This window comes from Lepidochelys kempii, chromosome 12, assembly GCF_965140265.1.
Source record: "Lepidochelys kempii isolate rLepKem1 chromosome 12, rLepKem1.hap2, whole genome shotgun sequence".
Lineage (NCBI taxonomy): Eukaryota > Metazoa > Chordata > Testudines > Cheloniidae > Lepidochelys > Lepidochelys kempii.
Genome location: NC_133267.1, coordinates 10,641,638 through 10,658,586, shown reverse-complemented (window position 1 = coordinate 10,658,586; position 16,949 = coordinate 10,641,638). Strand labels below are relative to the sequence as shown.

Here is a 16,949-nt window from a genome sequence, read left to right as displayed (position 1 = left end):
AGAACAAGGCCTAAAAAAAAAAAAGTTAACCAATCCAAAAAACTCAGCTATGAAAACGACTCCGAGTAGGGAAAAAACCAGTAACTAGGAGGCAAGCTACCCACTGCAAGAGGGATAAAATCCCCATTGCTATAAGGCATGAGGAGAAGTAAGAGCTGATGAAAATCCTAAAAACCCACCAAGCTGAGAAGTGTGTCAAGAATAAGACAATGGAAAAAAAAGGGAGGGGGGGCACCTTTCAGAACGTCAAAGTCTTCTAGTGGGGGAACGCTTAAGTACAGTCAGTGTTCCCAATATAAATCTTTGTTTATCCTCTCCCAGGGAACGTATTTTCTCTCTCTCTCTTTTTTTTTTAAGCTGCAAAACCTATGTAGTATTTCCAACCTTTAACCTATTTTTAGGAGCACTAGAATAGCGTCTCATTGCTCCCAGTGGCTCCTGGTGTTATCAGCAGTACTCACGGAACATGTTATTTCAGCCGGAAAGACAAGGTTGAACACAGTCCCCAAATTCTGCATACTAGTTAACATATTCTGGTTGTTATATCCCTAAAGTCAAGTCTTGGGCTAAGTACAACTGTGCTCATATGGTATTCAGTGTTCCCTCTCCTCACACATCAGTGTTTCAAGGACAAACTTTCATTAGCAATGTGATCTTTAGCACTGGGTCTATTGATTGCAATGCATAGTGGTACTGCTGTGTTTACTCAACACTGTCTCATTGTTTGTAGTGCAAGCCTAACCAGTTGGGAGGACGACAGCCAATACCTGTAATGAGGGAGAACACAAGTATGTTTTTCTAACAGTAGTTTTTTAAAAGGATTTCTCTACCCTTCCCCTTTCCCCCCCCCCATTCTTTTCTAAAATCAGGAGATGGAAAGGACAGGTCTTTTCAGCCCCCTCCACACACTGCCCCCATATACTTTCATCTTTAGAGATTCTCTCATGCTTCTGCCTTCTACTGCCCCTTACATCTTGCCAAAGGAACTAAACCACGCATGAGCGGAAGGGGACTCTTGGGTACACACACCCCCTTTGGGTCCATGAAAGAATCTCTCAGCTTTCAAAAACAAAAACAAGAGTTTCCCCCCTATTCTTTGTGAAGAGCACTAGAAACGTTAACCTGTGTCAACTCGCTGAGGGTTAGAAAGTAGCTGGGCTCTGCTATGGCAGCAGCAGATTTCCCTTCCCCTGAGCTCAGTACATTTTTAAAAAACAAAATCGTTCAGTTAAGTTTCGGATGCATCCCAAAGAATCATCATACTATCGCTCTCCAGAATCCTCACCCCAGATCTGGGCTTGGCAGTGTGATCTTGGAGGACAGGACTTGGTTGTATCAGAGGAAGAGGGCAAAATAAGTTTCAGAAACAAAAATGGTAAGGCCGGTTTTACTTGCTAAATGTTCTGCCTTCTCTGGGAGCTCTTGTGTTGCCCCTCCCCCAAGTGCTCCAGAGAGCACATAGGATATGCATCACTGTACCTCTCCTCAATACAGAAGGGGATGGAAAGAGGGGGCAAGCTTCTGTTCCATTGGTTGCCAGCCCTATATGATAGCTCCACTGGTGGCCTTCCTGTACAGCTCCAGCTTGAAGCTTGGGAAACTGGTACCAGAGGAAAACTGGAGCACTGTTCCCCTGAACTAGCCAGAGACCCAACTCCCTCCCACCCACCCACCCGTCAGGAGCATCCCAAACACTACAAGAATCAGACAAGAACCTTCCCTCTTCAGCCACTCCAGTCCAACTTGTTATGGCCAGCCACCAATGGACAACACACCAGCCACCACCATTTGTTGTTCCTAGAAAAGGGCAAAATTTAATTCACGAATATGTAAAAGACTAGCTATCAATTACCACATGGTTACAAATATGTAGTAAGGTCTACTCACAGCTGTTATAGATAAATTTAAGTACACACTGATAGCTGTTGCCTTTTTCCCAGTCTTCCTACCTCCCCCTTCAAAGCCTGGTGGCCTTTCGCAAGTTCCTCAGTAAGCAAGAGTTCATCCTCTAACAATTCTGATTTGCTATAAGAAATAACACTCCAGCTGATACAATGGGGTAAAAGTCTTACTTCCTGCAATCCTTCAGAGCCCTGTCCTTACAGCCCCTACCCATAACACACCCTCACAAACAAACACTCTCCTCCCTCCCAACCAAGAGTTATTCTAATGTAATACAGAACACTTCCTCTCCCGGGATGCCTGAAGTGTCAGACTTCCAAAAAACAAGAATAAAGGTTTTTTCCTCAGCTGCAGAAGATGCTGCAAAAAATCTTTAGAACCAATCCCAATATTTAGGCCCTGGAAACACATATCAAGAATTACACTAGGAGGAAAGCCTCCCTACTCTGCTTTCCATGTTTCTTTAGTCAGTGGTCTCCACATTTGATTGCTATTGCTCTATTATAGCTTTATATGGTTGTACACTGAATATCAATGTAATGGAATTTCTCATTATGATCCCATTCCTGCAAAGTCTTATGCTTGTGCTTAACTTTAGATGCTGTGCTTACAGTGAATAAAGTTAGGCACATGCATAAGTCTTCACAGGATCGTGCCCTTAGCCTGGTCATGTTATCCTCTGGGGCTATCCCAATGCTAGATTAAGACCCATATTACTGACAGCTAACAGAAGTTCTCCTTGAGCTCACGTGGTAGAGTTTGTGTTTAGTCAAAAGATCCAGAACTTTCATGGGAGCCAGACTTAGGATCTGGAACTCACTCCCACAAGAGATAAGAATGACTGCTAATCTCATGACTTTCCAAACTAAATACAAAGCTAATTTCTTCAGCTTCTCTTCCTCATTAGCTCTTCACAGTCTACACAGGTGGACTGGAGGGGGGAGAAGAAAAAAAACAAAAACAAAAAAACCCTTTTGTTATTTTTAAATCTATTGTTAAGAGCTGAAGTGGGGGAAATTTTGTTTGTTGTTCTTTTATTAAATTATAAAGTGCTCTTATATTAAGTATTTAGGCTTCTATTCCCAATATTTTATGTATACTGTTTAGTTCATTACTAATGTCTGTGTTTGCAGCACATAGATACACAGCTTGGCAAAGCATCTATTCCATTTCTGGACCAATAAAAGACATTACCTCACCCACCTTGTGTCTCTTTTACAAAGCAAGACATTTGCTAAAAGAGTGGAATGATCATCCTAGGAAACTAGAGTAGAGTACAGAACTGATTCAAGAACATCAACCAAGGAGACAAATGTATCATAGAGGTGAGGCAAATAGGCTACCAGAGGGAGGGTACCAAGGCAAGCATCTTTCTAATCCAGTGTCTGCAATGATAGATACATGAAGTTGCTTTCAAACAATCCAGTCCCCACCTTTTGTACTGAAGTGAGGAGGTAATTGCAATAAAGGAAATAAGAACAACTGGTCATGCCCAGTAGAAATGGAGGACTCTTGGACTTTATGCAGAGCAGCAATTGTAAGGAAAGAAGCTTTTCCAGGAATATATGGGAGGAAGACGACCACTATTTGCAATAAAAATATAGCATTTATGAAACCCAAATTATTATTTTTCCAGTGACTTAATGGGGAGGAGAAGATAGAAATTTCTGATTCTTCTGTGGAGTTTTAGAAAGAACACTAGACAAGTTTAGCAAACACTTAGTCAAGATTTATCTCGGATGATGATGTGTCAGGACCAAAAATCCCACATAACTGATTACTAGTAAACCCTAATCCTTCCAATCGTAATTCCTTCCCAAATCCTTCTGCCAGTGACCGACTGCAGCAGCAAGTTTTTACTGTTGTGACGCTGGCAGACCAAGTGCAAGCTCATGCTGAAGCCCCAGGCCAATTTGCTTGTGTATTAGTATGGAGCAAAGTGATGTTTAAACATCAAATACATTCTTATACATTTAACATTCATGAAACCTAAAGGGATGCTACTTGCATTGTTTTCATTTATCTGTATCAGGTTAATACACAATGTAAATGTCTGCTACTACATTATATCCATGTAATGAAATATCCCATCAAAGGAGAAAGAAGCCTTGTAGAATGTAGATGAAGAACTCTAACAGGAAAGAGCCAATTTCAAAGCAAGTGGTCAGCATGTGAGATGATCCAAAGTCAAAGATTCAAAAGGCATTCCTCACACTGTCATCAAAGGAAAAGCCCACATGGATAGTGACACTTCCAGCTTGTTTTCTGTGAGAAGCACCTCTTAGTATGTATTCAAGGAAAGATCCTGGATCTCTGGACTGTTTGGACTCTTACAGGGAAGTGAACCAGATGCAAAGCAGAGCTATCCAGAGACAATCCAGCTACCCTGACAAGACTTTTGGGAAACTGGCAGTTTAGTACATCACTGCCATCATTTGGAATGACAAACTGTGATTCACCTGTACATATATTTTATGTGCTTTAACCGCTCAATGACTCTCACTTCCTTTAACAATGACAGGTTTCAGAGTAGCAGCCATGTTAGTCTGTATTCGCAAAAAGAAAAGGAGTACTTGTGGCACCTTAGAGACTAACAAATTTATTGTAGCTCACGAAAGCTTATGCTCAAATAAATTTGTAAGTCTCTAAGGTGCCACAAGTACTCCTTTTCTTTTTCCACTTCCTTTAGTAAGTTTACTATAGAATTAGCTGTCAATATTATCTTTGGTGTAAGATCTAGAGTGCCAATTGATCTGGGATAAGTGACTGGTCTCTTGGGACTGAGAGCAACCCAATGTGGTGTGATTTTTGGTTTAAGTGACCTTTTATCACAAATGCCAGTTTGTCTGGGTGGCAAGATACACTGGAGAGTCTAAGGGGACTGTCTGACTCCATGATAAGACTGGTACCGTGATCCAGGAGTTCACATTTGTTACTGGCTTAGTGAAATCTAATTATACAACACATCACCAGCTTGGGGGGTCTGCCCTGAGGTATGCACTCATTGTCAGGAGCCACTCCAGACAGCATGACAATTGTCATACAGAATTATGCCACATTAAGACTATGCAGAGTTCCTCCTGCCAGAGAAGTAGGGATTCACACATCAGATACTTTGTCTGCATTTGTGGATCATCAAAATATTTGTAGGTTGCGAAATTACAAGGTCTCTCCTTGTAATCAGACCTCCAGATCAGGATGTGATTTAGGATAAATGTTAGATAGCAAGTTCCTCCCCCATTCATGTGCATTAAGATTCCATGGCACTTTTTTCAAATAAACCACAAGGTTCCTCTTAAATTAAATAAAGTTACATTCTGCCCATCTAAATACTCTCTGCAATTTCAGTTACATATAGCATTCTATGCTTTTCATCCTAAATTTCTGTGCAGTGTTATTAGAGTCAGAGTTTAAGAACAGAAGAGACAATCAGATCATCTAGTCTCACCTCCTGTATATCATAGGCTGCCGCCACCAACCCCACCCACACCCTACTAAACCCAGCAACTTATTGCTGCTCTCTGTACCTGAAATGGCAGACTTGATAAAATAGATAGAGGAAATCACTAAAGTTTGGAATCTTTGAATGGAAGGAGTTTGTCCGTGAGACACACCAATATCCATGTAATTACAGGCATGCAATAGAGAGAGAATTAGAGGTTTCATTTCTATAAAGGGAGTTTTTTAGCTTAAAAAAGAAAACGAAAGATATGGGCCAAAGGATCAAAATTAGTCTTTGAAAAATAAATGGAGTTATACCTAGACTAAACATACGAAGTATTAAGTGTAATAGTTTTGCATAAAGCAAGCATTATGAGGGCAGTTACTCTAAAACCAGACTCCAATTAGCCTTTTTATAGCTCTCTCCATAATACTGCCTTGCTACCTCTGCCAATAGCCAGAGTCAGCATCTGTGCTTTTCTCTTAGACTGACTATTTAACCTAGATGTGCCACAACATGTTGAGTAAGGTGTTGTCTTCATTTAGTTAGCTACCCAATGTTCACATGCATGAGGCTTAGAAACACTTAAAAAGTTCTGAGTAGAGCAACATGCAGCAGTGAGAGCTGTGCAATCCTCTGGACAGCTGCCACAAGAGCCAGATTGTTGGATCCTAGGAGAGTGGTGAAAAACAGAAGCTCTAGAACAGGGGTCGGCAACCTATGGCACACGTGCCAAAGACAGCATGTGAGCCGATTTTTAATGGCACGCTGCTGCCTGCCGGGTCCCAGCCACAGGCCTTACTCAGCCCGCTACCGAACCCAGGCCAGTTATGAATGGAATTTTCAAAAGCATTTAAGGGGGTATTTAGGCAATAGCATGATGACTCATTACTGTATAACTACCTACAATGAGGTAAAGGAAGTAAATCAAATAATCCCTTAGGATCCTGTGCTCCTCACCCAGGAGTCATTTATCGTATTTTATTTTTAAAGGAAGTAAAAATTGCCTCAAGTTCTGCCTGACACATATGAGCATGTCAGACTACATTGGTGACATATGCCAGTGAAAAGCTACTTGGCTTCCAAGCACATCAATCTATCCCAGAGGTGGCCAATCTGTGGCTCTGGAGCCACATGAGGCTCTTCAGAAGTTAATATGCGGCTCCTTGTGTAGGCACCGACTCCGGGGCTGGAGCTACAGACGCCAACTTTCCAATGTGCTGGGGGGTGCTCACTGCTCAACCCCTGGCTCTGCCACAGGCCCTGCCCCCACTCCACCCCTTCCTGCCCCCTCCACTGAGCCTGCCATGCCCTTGCTCCTCCACCTCCCACCCAGAGCCTCCTACATGCCACAAAACAGCTGATGGTGAGGCACTGATTGGCACGGCTGCTGTTGGGGTGGGAGGCACTGGGAGCAGGGGGGAGCTAATCGGGGGATGCTGACATATTACTGTGGCACTTTGGCAATGTACATTGGTAAATTCTGGCTCCTTCTCAGGCTCAGGTTGGCCACCCCGATCTATCCCATGTGAAGATATGAATTGTTTGGGTGACTATACAGGTTGTTGCAATGGTTTGCTATTTTATAGCTACTACTCCACCCCAATCTGATAAGAGGCTTAAGTTACTGTTTAACTTTACCAGAAGTAGGCAGCAGCAGCAGATAGGCGAGAATGTCCAAATTCTCCTTCCCCGTATTAAAATGAACACTCACCTACAGTGACTAATATGGTCCAGTGGTTAAGGAATGACAGCACTAGTAGCCAGCACTACTGAGCGTTATTCCCTTGTCTGCACATCACTCATGATGCAGCCCAAAGAAAGTGATATAAGCTACCCAGTTCTCAATTTACTCAGGTGTAAAATGGATCTAAATATACTTCTTGGGGATATACAAGGCTTAATATTTGTTCAGCACTGAATCGCTCAGATGAAAATATTATGATTTTTAGTCTCACAAAAAATATTACTGTGCCCCAAGCTCTGTGGAGTATAAACCTTGCCAAGACTGCACCCTGATATGTGACACAATGGTGCTTTCGAAGAAGCCATCTTAGGTATGAGCTGTCATCTGGCCTAGCTGACTGTAAAGCAGAAAGTGTTCCAAATGCGACCTGTAGGGACTTGGACAGCATAGAGGATTAGCAATGGGAAAAAAGAAAAAACCATCAGACTCCACCTACAGCATCAAAAACAGAATCACAGCTAGATTTGGGGAAGCTATGTTTTAACCATCCATCTCCACGGCTAATAATAGGAAATCCCATTATATAAACAAGTGCCTGGAACCAGGCAAAAAGCATAAAGATCTAATTTTTAGCATTGGAGATTTTGTTGGCTACAATTTCAGGGAGTCAATCTAAGGATAAGTTTTTGCTGCAGAGTTAACTTGAGTTATTTACACTGGTTTTATTTCTATTGAGTTAGCCTCGCTCGAGTGATAGCAGCCACACTGCAAAGTAACACTTAAGTTGCTGTGTCCACACTGACACTTCACTTGTGTGTGGCACTAAAACTTCTGGGAGCATATTCCATGGTTCTTGGAATGCAGTAAGATGAGTAGCTCTATGAATTGTTTCCCAGTGAACCCTGGGAGAACTTGTCTGTCCTTTCTTGGCATGTGGGGGGATTGTGGGAAGGCACCGGAGGACTAGCAGCACTTGAGGTGGAGCTAAAGGTAATGCTCACTCATGTTAACTTTGCAATGAGGACAAGCCTGGAGGGGCTTCGATTTACAGTTGCTCCAAAGAGCTAACGTGCCCACATTCAGTAGTACTATTCTGCAATTTTAATAATAGAATATGCTTCATATATAGGCAAAGACCTGAGATGGGGACTCCACCATATTGTTTTTCCTATGCTTTGTCAGAACTAAGGCTGAAGAACAATCACATAATTGCAGAGTAGTTAAACACTGCTGCTATTTTCCTTCAACCATACCAATTGCTCTTTAAAAAAAAAAATGTAAGTGTAGGCATTAGATTTTGTCAACACTGCTGATACCATTTTGGCATGAAGACTAGGAGCATGAGTGCTAGATAAGCCTGGAGGAAAAGACAACCCACAACAATGTCTCTGTTTGGATTTTATCAGTATTGACACTAGCAAGCATTCAAGAGTCAGATCCCCAAAAATCAAGAGATTTGCCAATATAAGTAGTTTGGAGTTCTTTTTATTTGCCTTCTGGCCTCTGAGGCTTTACAGTAAAAATCAGTTCATGTTTTCAGGTTTTTCCCTCTGTGAACATGTGGATTAGAAAAACTAATTTCTTAAAAACAAAAGCTTTAACACAGATACCAAATATCACCAGATGCATCATAAAAATCACAAGAATTGAAAACAATGAAATGGGAACAGTCTTTACCACCGCACTATGGAGAAAAGGTGCAGAACAAGTTTCCCTTTCAGTTTAGTTCCAGCTGGTTAATCAGGCTGCAGGAATCCACTGGTTCTACCACCCCTTGTCCTTAAAAGGCTCAACCAACTAGTTTGTTTCCCACTGACTTGGTTGATATTTGGTGAAATATACCAACCGTGTGATTCGATTGCTTAATCAACAAGAATTTAAAAATCAAATATGCATGTGTAAAAGAAGCAATTTGTTTTCATGGCCATTTAGTATTGTCTTAGTATAAGCAAAGCCTTTAGTATTTTCAACTTCTGCTCAATATAAGAGAAAAAGAAATTGGCATGTTGCTTGATTCCAAGTTCTTTAGGCCATAGAAGACAAAGTAAATTTGTCCTTGGTCTATTTGCTGCAATACATAATATGATGAAAGGCCAGCCAGTTTAGGACAGTCCAGCAGGCAAGTATTTGAGTTCAACTAAAAGGTGATTTCATATCGTTCCATAACTGAATCTTGGATGAACATTTTCAAACAGAGAGTCACGCACACAACTCCCGCTGAAAACTCAGGCTTTAGGACTACTGCTCAAAGGAAATCAGTAACTGGGAATGAAAACCACCCAACGTCTTCATATCACAGGCATTTCTCCACCATAATTACTAATTTTTCTTCATCTTTTTCCTCTCTCAGCATGACAAGCAATAAGGATTAAGCAAGGTGAATCAAGTCGATTTAGGTCATGCCTTGGGTGGGGTGTGGAGGAGTTAAGATATTTGCAGTGTCGCCAGTTCTCACAATAGCTGTTTTTCCTCAAAGCCCCAGCTGCTGGAATCAGGACACTGCATGAGAATCTCAGCTTTCATTTAAAAGCAAAAGTAGACATCTAGTCCTCCTGGTTGCAAAGAAAAGCTTGAAAACATGAAGTAAGTGCACCTCGAAGGCTCAGAAACCAGAAAGGAAATAAAATTATTCCAAAATGTATTATTTAAAGAAAGTGTGATGATTCGTAAGCCACTCATGATTTGTTTGCGCGGGGCGGGGGGCATCCAATTCATGAATTTTGAACTTTTGGAGGTTGGAAATATGGCATGAGAATGACTGGAAGAAAACAAAGTCCACAGCTGGCCATACTTTCCTTTTAATGTCTAGACCAGGTACTTAGGATGCTTTCCTCTTTGTAAGAGAGCTACAGCTATTTTTTAACCTGATTATATTTCAAAATGTACTTGATGGGACATTTATTTATAGGCAATGACTGCTTTAAACACTTACAACACTGGATCTAGTGCATATAATTAGTGATCAGAAGTATTGTGCGAAGAGTTCCAATCTGTTTGGTCTTTTGAGATGTTCAATTTCACTATACCATATGGCTGCCTAAAACAGTAACTACTTTAGGTCAGACTGTCCAATATGATTCGAGTATGGAAGATAGAAATTCCTACAGTGCAAGACATTTTTAGTTAAAAATAAAATCAGTCTGATTTTATGTGGCCTGGAAATTAATCTCTATATGCCCTCAACTTACTGAGATATTTATTATTTTAGAAGAGTTTGAGACTTGATACTAAACTTGCATTGAATATGAAAGGAAACTCTGAAGCTAGGACAATGAATCCGAACCAGAAAGGAGCAGATCACAGGCTTTCCAAGATTGTAAGGATGTCACACTTGAAAGTTATGTCTTGGAATCATTTCCATTTTGAATTCACTGAATACACAAAGCAAAGTGACTAAAAGGGTGTAAAGCAAAGTGACTAAAGGGTTTAGGAATCCCGAACAGATTTTCCTCCACTAAGACAAAAAGATACTTGCACACACAATGCTACTGTGCATCATAGAATGCAATCTACCCCTTGGGTCTACAGGCACTGGAGTTTGTTACTACAAGCAAGGACAAATAAGTTAGAGAGACACAGTGTAAATTGATCATATCATGCACATTAAAAATATTCGTTATTTGAAAATTCCCTTTGATCTTCAAATACCGTTTTTAAAATAATAAAACAAAACTTTGTAGAATAATATGACTAGTTTATTCATGACCATACAAATACAAAGTTTTCCCTGCACTACCACCACAACAGTTAAGTGTATATTAAAAAAAAGCCCAATTTTGATTTAAAGACATCTCCTTATATTATTAAAGCCTAGCCCTTTAGTAATATATAACTTGACCCACAACACATACTTTTAATGGACCATGTGCCAATGCTGGCAGGAGAACTGCTGTCCGTTGTTTGAATTCTGCCAGAACAACAACAAAAATAATCCTTTCAGGCTCAATGACAAAGCTCAGCCACCTGCAATTCACTCGTTTTTCTCCATGCCTGAAGCAAGGCTGAAAGTTACAATATACAATGTATTTGTGTTTGGAAATTCTCTCTCTCCATTATAGGTAGAGATTGGGAATCCAAGGCAAGAACAGTGTATAATTAACAAGCACGGACACTCTTGATTACATGGCTGAGATTTGTGCAAAGGGAAAATTAAGTGTAAGACACTTAAATTTACCTTTAGCTTTTCAGAATGGAGTTATGTATACGAAAAGCACTATATAAAATCTCAAACTATGAAGAGACATTGCAGTGTAAGATTTTTTTTTCCTGAAGCTACAGTCTCTCTGTAGGCTTTGTATGCTGGAAAAGTATAACTGGAAAAACAGTATTATTTCAGTCACAATCCAAAAAGCAAGATTTCTATTTTAAATATATTGCTAATACAAGTTGTATAGTCACCCATGCATCTAATTCAAAATCAAATGTGCTTTTTAAAATGTGGGTGAATAAATGTGCAGTACTATTATATTGTATTGTATTTCTGTAAGCAGGGCATTTGGGATCTGGTCCAAAGAAGTGGAGTATACCCATTGAAGCCAGTAGGAGTTGAGGGCACTCAAATGAGGCTCATTCATAGTGCAAGCTTCCCTTTCCCAATGCTGCCAATGTTCCTGACTAGAAACAGCAGCGCTGGGCTACTGTTTCTCAGCAATAAATGCCTGTCATTATAAGTTGGGGTGGGGGACTTCAGAGGGACCAGATGAAGGCAACTAGCTTTGTGATCTCACCCTCCCTTTGCAGAGTTTGCAGTAGTGTCTCCAGAAGGGAATAACGTTTAGTAGACTGATCAATTGCACTATCAGGTTCTCTACAACGTGCCCTCAAATCTAGGTATAACTTGTTTTTTTAAAATAACCACTTTGCCTAATTGCACTTTTAGATTATTTTGATTAGCAGAATGCGCTTTTAAATTTTTTTAAAATCTGCATTCATTAACAATACAATAGAACCTCGATTTTACAAACACCAATCTTATGAACATCTAGTTACACAAACCATTTTTCTTGATAGGGGTTGGAAAAACAAAAACGTTGATGAAGAGCAAGTTGATATCCTTTCACATTCCGATGCCTTGAACACACTGAAAAAAAATCACTTCCCAGTGGTTTGAAAGACAAAAAAAAAGCAATGCAGTGCACCCGACTGCAATTTATGCACCATACTTACTATAATTTTGAGATGTTCAGTTTAATGAACTACTCAATCCCCAATTATTCCAGGCAATAAGAGTTCTACCTTACCTGAAGGCGTCAAGTAATTTGTAAGAACCTAATAGAACACGCAGGGATCGTCTCCTATAATTGTGGACTATAGATTCTACTTTTGCTACCATAGTACATGACTATCTCAAAAACATGAATTAATATATCCTCACAACACATATCTGAAGTCATCGTACTGTCATTCTCTTTTTACAGGTGGAGCAATTGAGGCACTGAAATTAAGTGAAGTGCTTAAAGTCATACAGGAAGACAGTGACAGAACCAGCAGTTGCACACCAATGCTTTAATCACAAAAACATTCTTCCTCAATTGCCAAGATATGCCACCCAAATGAAAAAAAATATTTTGCAAGAGAGTCTCTTCCACACCCATACACAAAAGCTAATATTTCTCTTTATATGCTGGAGTAGACCCACCTACAGCGCAGTTTATGGGAGTAAGATACAATCTCTCATAAAAGTATCAAGTATAATTAAAGTGTGTACTATAAAGGTAAACAGGGTGTACTTTGCTAAGCTGTTCCAGATGCCTTTAGTGCAAGATCTGGGACAAGCTCAAACCTGCAGCTTTACATTTTCTCAGAGTTATTTTGAAGCTACACAAATCACTTTACACTCCCAGCTGGACTCTTGTGAAACTTGTGTAACATAGAAAAAAAAACAAAACAAAACAGTGTAATCCACATTTAATTTTGAAAAATAAATGATGTTGAATGCACAAAGGTTGTGTATTTATATTTAAGAAATTATTTAGTCCAGGTACAGTGAATTGTTAACCATTCAGCATCAAGTCAGGTTAGTTCCTATTCTGCCAAGTTATGCGTGTGTCACCAGAAGTTACAACATGAACCTGTCCTACTGCCTAAGCAAGTTTCTCTTTCAAAACACACCCACAATGATTCAAGCAAGGTGTGGAAAGACAGTTTTCATATACAGTACTCCACAAAAATGCACTATTGTATTTTTCCAGTCAAGTTCAGTTTACTAAGCAATCACATTTTAAAGAGACAAAAAAGCCATGGTGTATATATGACACACACACTAAAAATTAAAGTAACTAGCCTCCTCTTTAAACTGTAAGGATCATAAGAATTTTCAGGTTATCATATTGTCTGAAATTAAGGTGATGCAGAATGTTTCAAGGAGCAAAATGCAACAATAGAAGAAACAAGCTTACAGACAGAAGGCAGGGATTTTGTATTATGCATTTGGACATCCAAACTCAACTTCTACCTCACTATAATTAAGCACTTCCTTATCCATTAATTTAAGATCATTCAGTTCAACTTTCTAGAGAAGTCATGCACACTGCCTGTGTGGTATTTTACAGAAATTATAATTTGGTATGTGCAACTAATTACTTTTAAGAGTGAATTGTTTTTCTTCACAACGCAAGAAAGACAAGGTCTTATATTAGCACTGATAAGCTGATGAATCTGTATCTTTAGTATAATAGTATTTCTTTGATCAAACTTCTCTGAAAATTTTTTGTTAAGTACCCTAATAATTTCTGACTTGTTAATTATCCTGCTACACCCTGTTAAGCCTTGAAGAAGAGAACTTTAGGGTAAAAGTTGTACATGGACCTATTCGAATAAATCAAAAGCATAGGCCAAAACTGTCAGAACAAGGACACCGACTCAAAAGTTTTGCCACAATTTACTTGAGCTCTTCCCATTTTTCTCCAAGAACCCAATTTCACATAGCTCAAGAGCTGTCTGTGGGGTATACCTTGACTTAGGTATGGCTGGTTTTGAAACAGTTTGCTAGTGATTTCAAATTGAAAGGCAAAACCAAGTGTATTTGCTTTATTGCATCAGTTCAATCCTGTTCCCAGAGTTAACCCTTAAATGCCCTTGCTGGTCCTCACCTGTTGGAGAACTCGGTCCAAAGGCTCAGCTTTGCTCAGTCCCTCTGGTGTTAAGCCACTCACTTCTCGACACTGGTCACTTAGCTCCAAACTGTCTGCTTTCACCAGGGATTTGTGCAATGTCCCTACCTGAAAACATGTTAAGTGGGGGAGAAAAGTGAGGAGCAATGGAATGAGTTCGTTATTACAATGCATTCAGTTGCTTAGCAGAAATGTCAGAAAGGTCCGTATCACTTTCCAAAAAACGTATTTGTCTATTTCACAAATCAAAGCCCTCCCTAACTTCCCTCCTGCCCCAGGAGAGGAGACTCCCAACACTGGGTACTTGCTATGGGTTCTTACGCATTCATAGGGAGAACATGTTTTCCACTCAGCGTTGGTTCGTTCAGTAGTTGTTAGATTTTTGGTGGGAAGATCATATAGCTTTACACAATTTGAAGACTCTGCTCAACCAAATTGACAAGTGTGTGTGTGTGTAGGGGTTAAAAAACAAAACTTTACATCTAGCAGCCTGAGACTCATCTACATTACAGTAATTAAAAATAAAAAATTACCTTTAGAATGGCTTAAAATAAGGTACATATTTTAAAAAATAGCTTGATCGTAAGAAAAACGAACAAAAACAAGGCCATTCAGGATCTGTTTTCCTTGTGGAGATAGTTTCCATTAAAGCATGCACGTTTGGTGTCCCAAGCGTGCATGCGGGGAGACGGAAAGAGGATTGGAAGTCTCCAAAAATGAGGAGAAATCTAACATGAAAAGAACCAACGTTTAAAGAAAAATAAAATAAAAATAGCCTAATTTAAAAAAATCTTGGGGGGGCGGAGAATAAGAAAAGGCAAAAGGTCTTTGTAGACTTAACCTCCCCCCTCCCTTTTGGTGCATTTGTGAAATGAACAAACAGCCCCAGCTGAGGTGGATAAGTGATACTGACCATAATGCCTGCACCCGGCCAGCTCAGGGCTGGGGGGCTGCTTCGCTTGCAGCGTACGCACATAACACAACCTCGTATCAAGACTTTGAAGCCATACCTTCTTGCTGTGTAGATCCACAACTTGCCACACCAAGAGAATTAGTTCCCTCTCATCCGAACCCAGTTTAGCCCCATATGCACCAGCTGTTGCCCCAAACAACACCACCAAAGAGTCACTGTGCGAAGCCGTCATGACCACAGGGGGAAACAACTACAATCAAAAGCACAGGTCAAAAAAAAAAAAAAAAAAGACAAACGAAAATAAAATAAATCCCACAGAGACTCACCCCTTCTTCCAAGTGATCAAAGGGGAAATAAGAGGACAAGGAGTAATAATATCAAGAGAAGAGAGCGCGCTATTGGGGAAGGGGGGCTGAGACAAAAATGGAGAAAACTTCTTACAGCTCTACCTGTTCCCAATGATCTCCTTCTCCCCGGGTCTGATTGGGAGGTGAAATTAACAAGCTGTGGGTTTCTCTCCCTCTGACATCATGGCAGCAACCCAGCCTGGGCTTGGGCTTTTTTTTTTTTTTTTTTTCTTCCTCCTCTCCTAAGTTACCTGCCCTTGATTCGGACCATGTGACTGAAGTCAATCTCCCAAAGAGACAAAGCCATTGGGTCTTTGGAAAAGGTGTAGGAGGGACGTGAGGAGAATCAACGCCTGGCTGACCCTGCCTGATTGGTTTTTCAGAGAGATCAGAGGAAAACTCCCATTCTCTATTTAATTCTGCCTCCAGGAAGTGCCTTTACCTGCCTGCTTTCAGTTTTACAGGATTCCTTTATCAGCAACCAGGGAGTGGATGCAACATACAGCTGAATGTTAAAGCACCAGGAGGCCTCTGGTTTGTTCACTCAGTTCTAAAGGTGTTTGGCTATGCAATTTGGTTGGTTTAAGTTTGTCTAGAGATCTTTTTCACTTGGACTGAATCTACTATGTAGAAGTCTTAAATATTTATTAATATAGCTGCTTTAACATGGTATGCTGTTTGATCTCTGAAGCATTTCCTTCAACTTAAATCTAGATTTTTTTTTTTCAATCAGTGTACCAGTGGGTGTGTATTCAAATCTCCAGGGACAGCTAACAAAAATAAATACAAATTTCATACTGTAATATTATAAGGGAAAGATGTTTAATGGGTGCAACACTGTAGCCAGGAAATATCGTACATTTAGGCCCTGATCTTAAGTATTGTTCCACAAAGGGTGAACCCAATGTAGTCAACAGAATTCTGTCTTGACATATGGGTATGCATGGAACAACTTGATATATGCTTGAAATGTAAGGCACTCTGGAAATCTTTTAAGTTATTGCCACAGTGTACTGAGCAGTTCTGTAGCTGTTACTTGCAGCCTGATTACAATCGTTAAGTTTTTCTTCTCTGTGTAGCCATATGTAGCAACTTCTTTTCTTTTCTGCTTTACCAAAAATGAACTGGAAAAAAATTCTTTTTAAACTGAGGGAAACACACCAAAAATGAGAATTGAGGAAATTTACCACTGTAAGTAGTTCCATTAACTGTGTCTACTCTGACTAAAATTGGATGCACAATTCGCTACCAGTAGTAGCAGCTGGGGAATTTGTAGTGTGGAAGACTCAGATGACTTTAGCATCCTGTTGTCTAACCATGCTCTAGTTTTAAAATAATAAGCAAACCCTTATATCTCTGTTTAGCAACATCTTCAGCTATTGCTACCGCTGCTGGAAATGGGCTCATGGTGAATTGTGTCTAATTGGACATTAGGAAAAACCTCCTAACTGTCAGGGCGGTTAAGCACTGGAATAAATTGCCCAGGGAGGTTGTGGAATCTCCATCATTGGAGATTTTTAAGAGCAGGTTAGACAAGCACCTGTCA

At 40.1% G+C, this 16,949-nt stretch overlaps 1 protein-coding gene across 5 annotated transcripts in view; it reads right to left on the bottom strand.

Moving 5' to 3' along the window:
* ESRP2 (epithelial splicing regulatory protein 2) overlaps positions 1 to 15,603 on the bottom strand; it is a 61,182-nt gene extending 45,579 nt beyond the window's left edge. For 4 of the 5 annotated variants that reach the window (XM_073307561.1, XM_073307563.1, XM_073307564.1 and 1 more), the window contains exons 1-3: positions 15,498 to 15,603; positions 15,154 to 15,306; positions 14,123 to 14,251 (exon numbers count right to left, since the gene is read on the bottom strand). In XM_073307561.1, the coding sequence (XP_073163662.1) occupies positions 14,123 to 14,251; positions 15,154 to 15,288 (264 nt within the window). In that variant the 5' untranslated portion in view covers positions 15,289 to 15,306; positions 15,498 to 15,603. The remainder of the gene's footprint in view (positions 1 to 14,122; positions 14,252 to 15,153; positions 15,307 to 15,497) is intronic. The other variant, XM_073307562.1, reaches the window with a different exon arrangement.
* Between the last annotated feature and the right edge of the window lie 1,346 nt (positions 15,604 to 16,949).